The sequence below is a fragment of the Lontra canadensis genome, unplaced genomic scaffold (genome assembly GCF_010015895.1).
Source record: "Lontra canadensis isolate GAN:19392208 unplaced genomic scaffold, GSC_riverotter_1.0 scaffold18, whole genome shotgun sequence".
NCBI classification, from domain to species: Eukaryota; Metazoa; Chordata; class Mammalia; order Carnivora; family Mustelidae; genus Lontra; species Lontra canadensis.
This window is the reverse complement of record NW_022631012.1, coordinates 1,656,784-1,672,064: the sequence shown is the minus strand read 5'-3', so window position 1 is coordinate 1,672,064 and position 15,281 is coordinate 1,656,784. Positions and strand designations below refer to the sequence as shown.

Sequence of the window (15,281 nt, the reverse complement as noted above, 5' to 3'; positions counted from 1 at the left end):
GAGTAGATTCACTTTTATCTTGGGAACAAAGCTGGATAGAAAAGCTTTTTTTTTTTTTTTAACTTTTCTTAATTCATGAAATATTTATCTTCAAGTCAGGTTTTGTTATAGCAGCACAAATGTGGTCCGTCAGCATTTCCATTATAACCCCATATTTCCAGGGCTTTTCAAGAGTGCCTTAGAGATTCCACTTTGAATTAAAACTTGGCATTCAGGATTTGAATCAGAAAACTCCATTTTCCTTAACAATTAATCAAAGAGTTTAGAGATTTCTCACTTTAGAAGAGCACCAAGTGTAAAACTTTTATAATGCAAAAAACATTTTGCTAATTTAAATATTTATCTTTTAAATATTAGCCCCCACTATGCAGGTATAATATTATATAACTATATATGATTTAATTCTCAAGGAAAATTAACTATAAAAATTTCTAGGATAATATATGAAAGCTAATTATGGTATCTTATACTGTGCCATTTTGGCTTTGTAAGTAATTTATTTCTACTGTGGAAATTTAGAGGATTTGAAGTTCTCAGCATAATTGGATTAAAGTTATAGCAGTATCAAGATAGTGAACCAGAATAACATGAGCAGAGGAGAGGGATCCTGAAAAAGTGCCATAGTATTTCAACATATTTTTGTGAAATTTAAATTCCTGTGGGGAAATTTTGCATTCAGTGAAAAGAGATATAGAGCATGTATTAATTATGTGAATAAATATCTGAAATTTAACTTGCTGACTGTAATGGCAATAGTGAAAACTAAATAGAGCTTAGTTATTAAGCCTTTCCAGCTTTGCTTAGTTCCAAACTATCCCATGAATGTCCTATAACAATGATGAGACATGATGATGATACTCTTTCATAACTCATTTTGTAATCTTTGCTGTACTCTTTCCTCCATCCATAAAGGTTTAGGACTAAGTAAATACCAGGTAGTGAATCATAGTAGATGAAGCCTTTTAGTAACAGTACTCTCCTGATTTACGTCTCTCCATCCACATTGACTTCCTTACTATTGCAAAAACACACAAGATAAACTCCCATCTTTGAGACACTAGCTCTACCTATTCTTTCTTCCTGGAATGCTTTTTCTCCAGATATCTCCTTGGATTGCTTCCATCCTTGTTCAAACCTTACTTTTTGAATGAAGTCAAACCATATCATTCTACTTGAAAATGTGGTTTGCCCTTAGCCCCTTAATCTCAAAACTCATGATACTCCTTACCCTGTTTGACTTTTCTTCTTTTCACAAGAACTTGTGATCTTCTAACACACTTTATATCTTTTAAAAATATTTTTATTTTAATATTTTAATATATATTTTTATTTATAGATATTTAATAGATATTTTTACAATATCTATTCCCACCTTCTCCCCTTATAAAGTAAGGTTGATGAAGACACGGTTCTTTGTTTCATTCACTGAAAGATCCTAAGCACCTAGAATTGTACCTGACATAGATTAATTGCTCAAAAATACTTTTTGAATGAATATATTGTTGAATTTTAAACCTGAATTTTAGCCCATAATAAGAATCTACAAACAATATTCCAGATATAACTCTCTACTTTGGTTCTTCTATAAAATTTGTGTTATTTCCCTAAGATAATTAAAATGACCTTTGAAAATTGGTGTTAAAATGAAAACTCCCCACATTTAAATTCCTTGTGTAATGTGTTATGGGCCAAATTTGCTTGAAATAATTTAAACTGATGTTTTGAAATTTTTATAGTTAATTTTTAGTTATTATTTGGAAAAAATGACCTGAATGGGTAGACGTGAACTAGTTTTCATAAAACAAATGCTTCATTTGTGTTAAAAATACTACTGTACGTGTTTTATAACATTTTTATACATATAATGATAATGCCAGACTGAAAACTCAGGAATTAAAATATGATCTCGTAATCTAAAACAAACTAACAAAAAAACCCCTACACTCCCAAAAGTGATGGAAATGATGTGCTGAAAACAAGTACCCTCAAGGGCTTCACTACTTGGCCCCATGGCTTGAAAACTATGCTAATTGCAAGATGGAGTCATTTAGTGAAACTTCACCACCAGCTCAATAGAGTAAGAATGAGGATACTAGAATTTCAGTACCCAGACAAGCACTAAAGACACACACCAGCACAGCCTTGACTGATTCTGAAAGGTAGCTGATAGCAAAAGCTAGCATTTTTTAATCATGAGAATGTATTAACTTTATTATTGGACTAAAGCGATACTTTTTTTTGGGGGGGGGGCAGGGGTGGTAATAAGCAGTTTATTTGGTTGCTATTCCAGGAAGTAGAAGTGAAAAAGCAAGGAGTGAGCTAAAGAAGAGAGCAAACCCAATAAAGGATACATTCTTGATCCAGTTACTCTGTGGGGAACTGAGACTAAATACTTCAGAGGACCCTCTGATGAATAATTGTAGAACACACTGCGTTAGAAGTATTCCTTTAAACAGCACTGTCCAATAGGATTTTCTGATGATGGAAATGTTCTATATTACATCGTCTGCTATAATAGCCACTTGGAAGATGACTAGTATGACTGATAAAGGAATTGAGTTTTTAATTTTATTTAATCTTAATTAATTTAAATGTAGGTAGTCATATATACGGCTGGGTAGTGACTACTTGATTGGACAACTCAGCTCTAAGGGATCAAAGTTTCAGGTATTAATCATTAATTTCCATCCCCCATTTGTCAAGGTATATGGGGTTATTAACTCTGGGTATTAACTATGGGTATTAACTCTGTCATACTTCCAGCCTAACCTGCATGGAGGCTAAGATATCTGCCAGGGTTGGGGAGAAATCCCTGAAGAAAAGTTGAGAGGAATATACTGCCCCAGTATAAGGAAACTTAGCATAATACTTTAAAACAAATAAAATTAATTACCTTTTGATTTCTTTCACATACTGAGTGAAATTGACTTGATTTTATTTCTGCTCTGTCTTCTTAGGGTAACTGTGAGCAGTCACTTTATGGTCACATGCATTCCATCAACGATGCCACCTTCACTCCTAGGGTGAGTTCAGTTCTCCCAATAAATTCTTTTAATATTTCATATACACAAATTAATTTTATTAAAACAGAGTCCCAGGGTAAAATGGTAAGTTAACAGGGTGAGGAGAACAAATTTAGGAATTAATTATGACAATGAAAAAATATATAGATAGTTTGGATTGTAGAAATTTAAAAAACACACACAATATACAGTGGTAGGAACAACCACATTTTTAAAAGGTTCTTGTCTAATGTGGGCTTCGAGAAAGTAAGTGGGGTATAAATTTGTAAATATTAATGTAGAATCATAAAAATAATGGAAATGCTTGAAAGGAAATCCAAGAATAAAAAAAGGCGTCAAAGAAAAATACTTTCTTCAGGTTAAAACAGAGCAACCTTGACTTGACAGCTTTTCAAGTACTCACTGAAAGGTTTCAAATCTATCTTTCTTCAAATAAACTTGATGACATAGCAGAAGTGTTTGTCCACAGCTTGAGGTATTCAGATATCAGGATGCTTTCACCAATGAAGATTATTAAACACTGCTTTGAGTTGCTAAGCTAATTGAGGTTGTCTTTAAAAGGGTACAGACAGTACTCATGGAAGGATGATTTAAGTTTGTTCTTTCTCAGATGAAAGCTATTTGACTGATAGATGACCTCTCAAGTCCTTTCAAACTCTATGATTTAATTATAGCTAACATTTTAATTTGTCTCTAAATGCCCAAGAGATTGTGAATCTTAATTCCGTACCCTCTTCTTTCCCAATTAGCTAAAAAAAATTAATCTGATAGATTACCTACCTCTAACTTCAAAATGACAGCATCGTCAAAATTCTGATACTATCATGCTGTTATTATTCTTTTAGACAGAAGAAAAATGTTCACTAAAAATTATTTCTTCTAAAGGAATGTTATTTGCTCCAACTAAAATTGTGCTGGTGGCATTGTGAATGACACCTTGAACATTAGTGATGGGCTCAACTATAATTATATTTTAACAAATTCATCTTATTAAGGAATTTCCATTTAATTAACTCTATTGAGCCAATATATTATGGATTAGTACTAGGTACCAAGTGAAATTTTATTTTTAGCAGAACATAGAGCCATTTAACCACTGTGAACCCATATGATATAGGATATTTATGCTAAAAATCTATTAAATGGCTTATAGCTTCACATACCCTAAGAAAATTAAATGGAAGCTAAAAAATGAAATAAATTATTTTGTGAGTCAAACATTTTATTTTGGTTAGCCATAGCATAGCTAAAAAAGACATACCTTTTAACATCCCAATAATAAAATTAATAGATATAAGATTAACCAAATTAAATCTATTCATTTAGCAATCAAGGGACACATACATTAAGTTCACATAATTAAAAGGCAAGATGATGAATATGAGGCCCTTGTGTCCAGTATCAACGTGGCTAACCTGTTTTTGTTTATACATTTTGTCCATACTAAAGGACTTATCCACACTATTCCAAATCAATATCCCCAGGCCTCATTAAATGCTTCCATTAACTCTTCTTTGCTGTAAATGTTTGATAACTATTAAGGAAATGATATTTTATGATGATGACTGATACTCATGGGTGAAATTTTTGGTTATATATGTCAGTTGTTTTGAAAACTGTTTTATTTCACATATTTGCCAAGGAATATTAAGAGATTAGGAGGTAGCAGTGACTGAAAGAGCACAAAAGACTTTTACTCAAGAACATGGCATTGGGACAGAGTTTACATTCAAACAAACTATCAAACAAAACTGTTCTAATAAGTCCATTATAAAGTGCATATATAGCAGGCAGAAACTTGAATTATTTAGAACTAGACTTGCTAATTTTTGATGCCTTTAGGGATATGACTTCAAGTTGCACCATTAGGTAAAAATGAATTTAGCTATTTATATAAACACAATTTTAGGAAAATTCTACAATTTTAGATTTGTAAGCAGAAATCATAAATGTAAAATTCAGTGTTATCTAGCTAGCAACCAAGAATCACAGAAACAAATATACAGCATATAATAGTTATATATGGTCCTAAAAAGCTATGTAAATTGAATTATATTCTATGTTATATTATTAGGGTTCGATGTCTTTATTCATAACCAATCTTCCTATTGGAAATAGATATTTATTTAAAACTTTTAAAGTAATCTGTTAATGAAACATTTTAAGGAATTATGAAAGTGTTATTACTAAGTCCATTTTGTAATGCAAAAACAAAAATGAAAGAAAATTGACAGTAATTGCTAGGCACAGAAAATTCAATGTAAGTTAAAAAGAAAACAAAGCAAAACCAAACTATGTAAAAACACATAGCAAGAAAATGCGCAGGGCATCCCTATCAGAGTGTCTTCCACCTTCAGTTTTCCAGGAAGTAGTCTGATCTGAGTGGAGATTCTATGAAGACTTCTAGTAGGTCTTGTTGCATCCCCCGAGAGGGATTTGAGAGATGGGAAGGGTAATGAGATCAGATTAAGGAACAAACATAACTGTCTGGGAATGAAAGACTATGTAATAAGGGAAAACCTGTTGACTTAGGATGTCTATCAATAACAGAAATAAATATAACACATTTTGTATGTCAAAATGGCCATAAAATCAAAATGAAAAGGTCAAAAAGCCAAGTACTAATGAAACATAAAGGTATGGAAAAAGGTTAAGTCCAGTCTGCATTTTATATCCCTAGGTATCTTACCCTGAACTTTCTACCCTTACGTATCAGAGGTTATGATTCCAGGTTCTTTGATAAGGACTGCCCCAGGAAGTACAGTCTAAGTTTCAGTTTAAAGGTCATTAAGGAAAAATTGACTTTCAGAATTAAGTGAGGGATGATGGATCAAATGAGATATATTAAACTCAAAATACACCAGCATTCCATTGAAATCCTAAAACAGATTCACTGCTGGGAACAGATTTTACTGCCTAGAACCTCCCAGCCACTTTCCATCATTCTTTGAAGACTAGAGTTCCTAAATTACTGTCTTTCTCTACATATGTGGCCAATGCACCATTCTGACAACTACCTTCACTCCATTTTCTCCAACACCCCTTTTCTCCTCAGCTACATATTCCTAAAGTCAGACTGTGAACACCTTGTCATTAACTGTAAACACATCATGTTCAAAATCTCAATTCCAAGTATGCTTTTCTGAACATATCTGTTTGTCTTTCCAGATCTTAGGTAAATCCAGTACAATTATTCTCCCTCACTGAGAGATTTAATCAGTTAAAATCTTACTCACCATCTTATCACCCCCCTTTGTCTTCGCTTAGCATTTTACCCCAGTTTAGGTTCTTTAGTTATCATTCTATCAATTCCATTGCAAAGGACTTCAGTTCAATTTGACCTTATTTCCTCTACATAGCATACTTGGCAAACTTACATTCTTTATAGAAAAGATATAAAAATCCTGGAGATTTTAAAATACTGTACCATCAGGGGCGCCTGGGTGGCTCAGTGGGTTAAGCCCCTGCCTTCGGCTCAGGTCATGATCTCAGGGTCCTGGGATCAAGTCCTGCATCGGGCTCTCTGCTCAACAGGGAGCTTGCTTCCCTCTCTCTCTCTGCCTGCCTCTCTGTCTACTTGTGATCTCTCTCTGTCAAATGGATAAATAAAATCTTAAAAAAAAAATACTGTACCATCAGACTGGTTGTTATCTGTTTTTTGTTTTATTTGAATATAGTTGGCACACAATGTTACATTAATTTCAGGTGAATAATTTAGTGATTTGAGAAGTTTATACATTATGCTATGTTCATCACAAATATAGCTACCATCTGTCCTATAACATTGCTATTAAAATATCATTGACTGGATTCCCGATGCTCTGGTTTTTATTTCTATGACTTATTTATTCCATAACAGGAGACCTGTATCTCCCTCTCCCCTTCACTCATTTTGCCCAACCCTCCACCCACCTCCCCTGGTAACCATTAGTTTATTGTCTGTCTTTATAATTCTGCTTTTTGTTTATTTACTCATTTTTTTTAGGTTGCATTTATAAGTGGAATCATATGGCATTTGGCTTTCCCAGTCTAACTTATTTCACTTAGCAAAATCTCCTCCAGGTCCATCCATGTTGTCTCAAATGACATAATCTCATCCTTTTCATCCATTTGTCTATTGATGGACACTTAGGTTGTTTCCATGTCTTGGCTATTTTAAATAATGCCACAATAAACATAGAAGTATATATATCTTTTTGAGTTAGTGTTTTGATTTTGCTTGGGTAAATAAATGCACAGTGTTGGAATTATTGGATCATATAGAATTTCTAAACATTGCACAAGAGTTCTTTTTCTCCATATCCATGCCAATACTTACTGCCACTTGTCTTTTTTATTTTAGGCATTCTAATAGGTATAAGGTGTTATCTCACTGTGGTTTTGATTTGCATTTCCATGATGATTAGTGATGTTGAGCATCTTTTCATGTATCTGTTGGCCATCCGTATGTCTTCCTTGGAGAAATGTCTATTCAAGTGTTCTGCCCATTTTTAAACCAGATTGTTTGGGGTTTTTTTTTTTTTGTTTGTTTGTTTTTGTTTGTTTGTTTTGTTTGTGTTTTTTTTTTGGTGTTGAATTACAAGCATTCTTTATATGTTTTGGATAACCCCTTATTGGATATATCATTTGCAAATATTTTCTCAGATTCAGTAGGTTATCATTTTTGTTTTGTTGATGATTTCCTTTGCTGTGCAAAATCTTTTTATTTTCATATGGTCCTCATAGTTTATTTTTGCTTTTGTTTCCCTTGCCATTTGCCTACTGATAGACACTTAGGTTGTTTCCATGTCTATTTTAAATAATGCCACAATAAACATAGAGGTATGTATGTCTTTTTGAGTTAGTATTTTGATTTTGCTTGGGTAAATAAATACACAGTTGTGGAATTATTGGGTCATATAGAATTTGTAAGCATTGCACAAGTGTGCAATGAAAAATGTTTATGGCTGACCTCAGAGAAATTCCTGCTGTGCTCTCTTCTAGCACTTTTATTGTTTCAGGTCTCTTGTTTAGGTCTTTTATCCATTTGGAATTTATTTTTGTGTATGGTATGAGAAAGTAGTCCAGATTCCTTCTTTCACACGTAGCTGTCCAGTTTTCCCAGAGCCATTTATTGAAAAGACTGTCTTTTCCCCATTGTGTAGTTTTATCTCCCTTGTCTTAGATTAATTGACCATATAAATTTCAGTTTATTTCTGGGATCTCTATACTATTCAGCCAAGTGTCAGTACCATACTGTTTGGATTACTATAGGTTTGTAGTATATCTTGAAATCTAGGATGTGATATCTCCAGTTTTTTCTTCTTTCTCAGAATTGCTGTGGCTATTCAGTCTTTGGTGGATACAACTTTTAGTATTATTTATTCTAGTTCTGTGAAAAATACTGTTGGTACCTTGATAGGGATTGCCTTGAATCTGTAGATTGCCTTGGGTATTATGGGCATCTTATTAATATTCTTCCAATCCATGAGCATGAAATATCTTTCCATTTGTTTGTGTCATCTTCAATTTCTTTCATCAGTGTTTTATAGTTTTAAGAGTACAGGTCTTTTATCTCTTTATTAAGTTTATGCCTAGGTATTTTATTCTTTTTGGTGCAATTATAAATGGTGTTTTATTTGGCTTTGTTTTTAATTTCTCTTTCTGTGACTTTCCTGTTAACGTATAAAAACACTATGGGTTTCTGCGTATTAATTTTGTATCCTGACACTTTACTGAATTCATTTATTATTTCTAGTAGTTTTTGGTATCATCTTTAGGATTTTCTATGAATAGTATCATGTTATCTCCAAATAGTGACAGTTTAACTTCTTTACCAATACAGTTGCCTCTTACTTCTTCTTGTTTGTTTGCTGTGGTTAGGACTTCTAATACTATGTTGAATAAGTGATGACAGTGGACATCTTTGTCTTGTTCCTGAGCTTAAAGGGCAAACTCTCAGTTATTCACCATTAAGGATCATGTTAGCTGTGGGTTTTCTTATATATATGGTCTTTATTTTATTGAGGTGTATTGCCTCAAATCTCATTTTGCTGAGAGTTTTTAATGATGAGTGAATGTTGAACCTTGTCAAATGCTTTTTCTGCATATTGAGATGATCATATGATTTTTATCCTTCATTTTGTTCATGTTGTATATGACATTGATTTGCCAACACTTTTTTAAAAGACTATTTATTTATTTATTTGACAGAGAGAGAGAAAGCACAAGCAAAAAGAGAATGGCAGGCAGAGGGACAGGGAGAAGCAGACTCCCCAGTGAACAGGGAGCCCAATGCAGGGCTCAGTTCCAGGACTCAGGGATCATGACCTGAGCCAAAGGCAGATACTTAACTGTCTGAGCCATCCAGGCATCCCTGATTTGCCAATTTTCAACCATCCTTTCATCCCAGGAATATATCCCATCTAATCATTTTACGAATATTTTGATGAGGATTTTTGTGTGTATGTTCATCGGGTTTATCAGCCTGTACTTATCTTTCTTTGAGATGTCTTTGTCTAATTTTGGAGTCAGGGTAATACCTCATAGAACTAATTTGAAAGCTTTCCTTCCTGTTCTAATTTTTTTTTTTTTAACAGCTTGGGGATAATAGATATTAACTCTTCTAATGTCTGGTAGTTCACACTTATAAATCATCTGGTCATGGACTTTAATTTTTTGGTAATTTTTTGATTACCAATTCAATTTTGTTACTTGCAATTAGTCTATTCAGATCTTCTGTTTCTTCCTGGTTCCATTTTAGAAGATTATATGTTTCTAAGAATTTATCCATTTTTTTCTAGGTTGTCAATTTTGTTGGCAAATAATTTTCCATTGTATTCTCATAATCCCTTGTATTTCTGTGATATCCGCTGTTATTTCTCCTTGTTTTGATTTTGCTTTTGAGTGCTTTCTCTTTTTTTCTTGAGTCTGGCTAAGTTTTTGCCAGTTTTCTTTTTTTTTAATCTTTTCAAAGAACCGCTTTTGGTGCCACTGATATTTATTTATCCATCTATCTATCTATCTAGACATTATTTATTTCTATTTTGATCTTTATTATTTCCATTCACCTTGGGCTTTCTTCTTCTTTTTCTACTTTCTTCATGCATAATATTAGATTGTTTATTGGAGTTTTTCTGATTTCTTGAAGTAGGCCTGTATTGCTATATATTTCCCTCTTAGAACTGTTTTCACTGTGTCCTAGAGATTTTAGACTGCTGTGTTTTCATTTTCATATGACTCCATTATTTTTTGATTCCTCCTTTATTGCTTTATGGACTTATTGGTTGTTGGTATCATGCTGTTTAGTCTCCACATGTTTGTGTTTTTTTCAATTTGTTTTGTTGTGATGTATTTCTAGTTTTATACCACTGTGGTTGGGAAAGTTGCATGGTATTTCAGTTTTCTTAAATGTATTGAGGCTTGTTTTACAGCCCAATATGTGATCTATTCTGGAGAATGTTTCATGTGCACTTGAAATGAATGTATATTCTGTTGTTTTTGGACAGAATGTTTTATATGTATTTGTTATGTCCATTCAGAGACCTGTTTTCGTATTGATTTTCTGTCTGGGTGATCTATCCATTGATTTAGGTGGAGTGTTCATGTCGCCTGCTATTATTGTATTACCATCTAGTTCTCTCTTTATATCTGTTAATATTTGTTTTATGTATTTAGGTGCTCCAATGTTGGGCATGTAAATATTTGCAATTGTTATATGCTCTTGTTGGATTGATCCTTTTATCTTTATGTAATGCCCTTTTTTGTCTCTTATTACAGTCTTTTTTTCTTAAGTCTGTTTTGTCTAATATAAGTATTGCTACCCCAGCTTTTTTTGTTCCTTCGTACTTCCATTTGCTTGGTGAATGTTTTTCCATCCCTTCACTTTCAATCTGGATGCATCTTCAGGTCTGAGGTGACTCTCCAGTAGAAAACTTATAGATGAGCCTTGTTTTTATATCCATTCTGCCACTCTATTTTGATTGGAGCATTTAGGCCATTTATAATTACTTTTAAAAAATATTTTGCTTATTTATTTGTCAGAGACAGAGCACAAGCAGGGGAAGCGGCAGACAGACCTGGCAGAGGGAGATGCACCCCCTGCTGAGCAAGGGGCCAGAAGTGGGACTTGATCCCAGGAACGTGAGATTGTGACCTGGGCAAGGCAGCTGCTTAAACAAGTGACCCACCCAGGTGTCCCTAGGCCATTTATATTTAAAGTAATTGATGGGTATGTACTTATTGCCATTTAAAATTTGTTTCCTGGTTGTTTTAGTAGTTTTTGTTTCTTCTTGTTGTGTTCTTTTTCTTTTTAAGCAATGAGTATGTATAGTGTTTTATTTGGCTTTCTCTTTATTTATTGGGGTTTGTGGTTACCTTGAGGTTCATATGTAACATTCTAAGTAAATAGCAGTTCATATTAATTTGGAAATCATGTAAGCTCAAATACATCTTAAAAGAAACTCCCTTCCCCATTTTATGTATATGTGGTTATATTTTACATCTTTTTATTCATATTTTTCTTATATCTCTAAGTATGGTCATTTATTTTCCATTTAAAGAAATCCCTTTAACATTTCTTACAAGGCTGGTTTAGTGGTGATAAACTACTTTATCTTCTGTTTGTCTCAGAAATTCTATATCTTTCTTTCAAATCTGAATGATAACATTACTGGGTAAAGTATTCTTGTTTGTCCCTTCAATACTTTGAATATATCATGGCACTTCTCTCTGGCTTGCAAGGTTTCTGCTAAAAAATCAACTGATAGCCTTATAAGATTTTCCCTTGCAGATAATTTTTTGTTTCTTTCTTGATGCTTTTAGGAGTCTCTATCTTTAACCTTTGACATTTAAATCATTATGTGCTATGGTTTTGACCTACTGGAGTTCACCTTGTTTGGAACTCTCCGTACTTCTCAGACTTGGATGCCTATTTCCCTCCTTAGATTAAGGAAGTTTTCATTTATTATTTCTTCAACTAAATTTTCCATACCTTTCTTTCTCTCTTCTTCTGAGACCCCTATAATGTGTATGCTTGTTTGCTTGATGTTGTCAAAGAGATCTCTTAATTTACCTTCATTTTTAAAAAAATCCTTTTTTTTTTTTTTGCTGTTCTCAGCTTCTGTGCTTTTCATTACGCTGCCTTCCAGATCGCTGATAGTTCTTCTGTATTCTCTAATCTACTGTTGATTCCCTCTACTGTGTTTTTTATTTCAGTTATTGTATTCTTCAATTCTGATTCTTTTTAATATTTTCTAACTCTTTATTGAACTTCTCACTGAGTTCTTCTATTCTTTCCTCCAGCCTAGTGAGTATCTTTATGATCATTACTTTAAATTCTTTTTTATCCATTTTATTTTATTTTACTTCTTTCAGTGTTCCAAAATTCATTGTTTATGCATCACACCCAGTGCTCCAAGCAATACGTGCCCTCCTTAATACCCACCACCAGGCTCACCCAACACCCTGCCCCTTTCCCCTCCAAAACCCTCAGTTTGTTTCTCAGAGTCCACAGTCTCTCATGGTTTGTCTCCTCTGATTTCCCCCAACCCACTTCTCCTCTCCATCTCCCAATGTCCTTCATGTTATTCCTTATGCTCCACAAGTAAGTGAAACCATATTATACTTGACTTTCTCTGCTTGACTTATTTCACTCAGCATAATCTCTTCCAGTCCCATCCATGTTGATACAAAAGATGGGTATTCATCCTTTCTTATGGAGGCATAATACTCCATAGTATATATGGACCATATCTTCTTTACCTATTCATCTGTTGAAGGGCATTTTGGTTCTTTCCACAGTTTGGTGACTGTGGCCATTGCTGCTATGAACATTGGGGTACAGATGGCCCTTCTTTTCACTACATAAGTATCTTTGGGGTAAATGCCCGGTCGTGCAATTGCAGGGTCATAGGATTACTCTATTTTTAGTTTCTTAAGGAATCTCCATACTGTTTCCAAAGTGGCTGCACCAACTTGCATTCCCACCAACAGTGTAAGAGGGTTCTCCTTTCTCCACATCCTCTCCAACACTTGTTGTTTACTGTCTTGTTAATTTTGGCCATTCTAACTTGTGTAAGGTGGTATCTCAATGTGGTTTTAATTTGAATCTCCCTGATGGTTAATGATGATGAACATTTTTTTCATGTGCCTGTTAGCCATTTGTATGTCTTCTTTGGAGAAGTGTCTGTTCATGTCTTCTGCCCATTTTTTGACATGATTATCTGTTTTGTGTGTGTTGAGTTTGAGGAGTTCCTTACAGATCTTGGATATCAGCCCTTTGTCTGTAGTGTCATTTGTGAATATCTTCTCCCATTTCATGGGTTGCCTCTTTGTTTTGTTGAATGTTTCCTGAAAATCTCCCAGGATTCTTATATTTTTTAATTTCCAATTAAAAAGAAATCATTTATAGATTTTTATATATTTTATTTTCAAATGTCAATTTGCTTTACATTTTGTTGAAACTTAAATTAGTAGATACATGTAAAATTATGAGTCATATCTGCTTCATGAAGACTTCCTTAAAGACTTATGTAAAATTGCCCTGTTTGACAAAATTAAAACATTTTGCTATATATTACTTATTTGATCATATTTACACAATATATCTTTAATCATCCCCCAATATCCTTCCTTTTTTATGTTTTCATTTGATTTATTTCTCTTATAAGTGGCATATACTGTTTACTTTGTGTTTTTAATAAAATCTGAGTCATTAATAGCTGACTTTAATTGGTCTACATTTGTTGTTAATATATTTGGATTTACTTTTACCATCTTATTTTATTTATTCTATTATCTAATTTTCTTGGTTTTTTTTTCCTTTTTGTCTATTTTTGTTACTCTTCCATTTTTAATATGCAGATTTTATTTCACTAACATGTCTACAATTAAATAATACTGCTATTCTCCCCAGAATAACACAAAGAAATTAAAACATTCAAGCTGTTTTCTAGACATCAATTTGCAATATTCCGTGTATTTTTATTTTATATTTTGAGTTTACCTTGAAAGAGTTGATATTTATTAGCGTCACCAGTATAGTTTATTATTTCTTTGTTTACAATGAACTTAATTTTTTTCTCCTTCTTTGAAAGTTTCATTTTCTTCTTGCTGAAAAATACTCTCTAGTAGCTCTTTCACTGAGAGTCAGTAGGTAGTAAGTCTCTTGGTCTTTGCATATTTTATTTTCATTGTGATATTCCATTTTCTCTTGGATTTATTTTTGCCATGCAAGTCTGCTCTCAATCTAGTAGCTGATCTTATGTCGGTAACCTGTTTGCTTTTTCTCTCTGATACTTTTTAGTACATTTACTATTTTATTTTCAATATTTTTATGATGTGTGTACATGTGGTCTTGTCTCCTTGTTTCCTTCAAAACTTGCTGTGCTTCCTCAATATGGGCACCATTGTATTCTGTTAATCCCCCAAAATCTTCAGCCATTATTTCTTTAAATATTGTTTCTTGTCAATATGTCATTATTTCTTTAAATATTATTTCTTTAAATATTGTTTCTTAAAATTTCTTTAAAAGCAATTATTTCTTTAAATATTGTTTCTTGTCAATCTAGTCCATCCTTTAGACTCTCCTTTTATCCTTAGGTTGAAACCTTTTGTTTAGTTCCCCAAGTTTCTTAACTTGTCTTTGTATTTCCTATGCTGTAGTTAGCTATGCTGACTTCTGATGGACTTCTTCAGATCTCTCTTATAATTCACTAAATTTAATTTGGTTGAATCTAGTTTACTATGAATTTTTCTATTGAGCTTTTGTATTTCTGCTACTACATTTATCATCTATAGAATTTATGTTGGGTTCTTTTCAAATTTGCCTGTCCCTGTTTCATTGTTATGTTTTGATTTTAGTTTAGATATATGTTAATTTATTTTTTTAACTTTTTAATCCATAATTTCTTTGAAGTTTGAAGCAGTGTTATTTTTTCATTGTCTTATTATCATCTTACCCTCAGCCATTCGGGTATAAACTCCAAGTCAAAAACTCCACTGAAACTGCTCTTAGTTTTCACATTGTTACATGTCACATGATTATTTCTCCATTATTATCAGCCTTTATTTTTCACATCACCTAAAATATTCTTCTTGAATCCTGAGAAGTAAAATCTCCATGGTTATTGCTTCTCAATCTTCTAAGCTGGATCCTGATTCACCACTTGACTGACAAATATTAAATAGTGTCAAGACTCAATCTTAAATCTTGTTTTTAGCAAATTTTCTCCTTCTATCATTTCATTCAAACCTATAACTTTTAATTTTTCCTACATG

The 15,281-nt window shown here is 32.9% G+C and overlaps 1 protein-coding gene across 1 annotated transcript in view; it reads left to right on the top strand.

The window, feature by feature from the left end:
* The window catches only part of SPAG16 (sperm associated antigen 16), a 1,004,614-nt gene that overhangs the window by 689,911 nt on the left and 299,422 nt on the right, over positions 1–15,281 (top strand). The window contains exon 14 of the mRNA XM_032859869.1: positions 2,958–3,023. Coding sequence (XP_032715760.1) covers positions 2,958–3,023 — 66 coding nt within the window. The remainder of the gene's footprint in view (positions 1–2,957; positions 3,024–15,281) is intronic.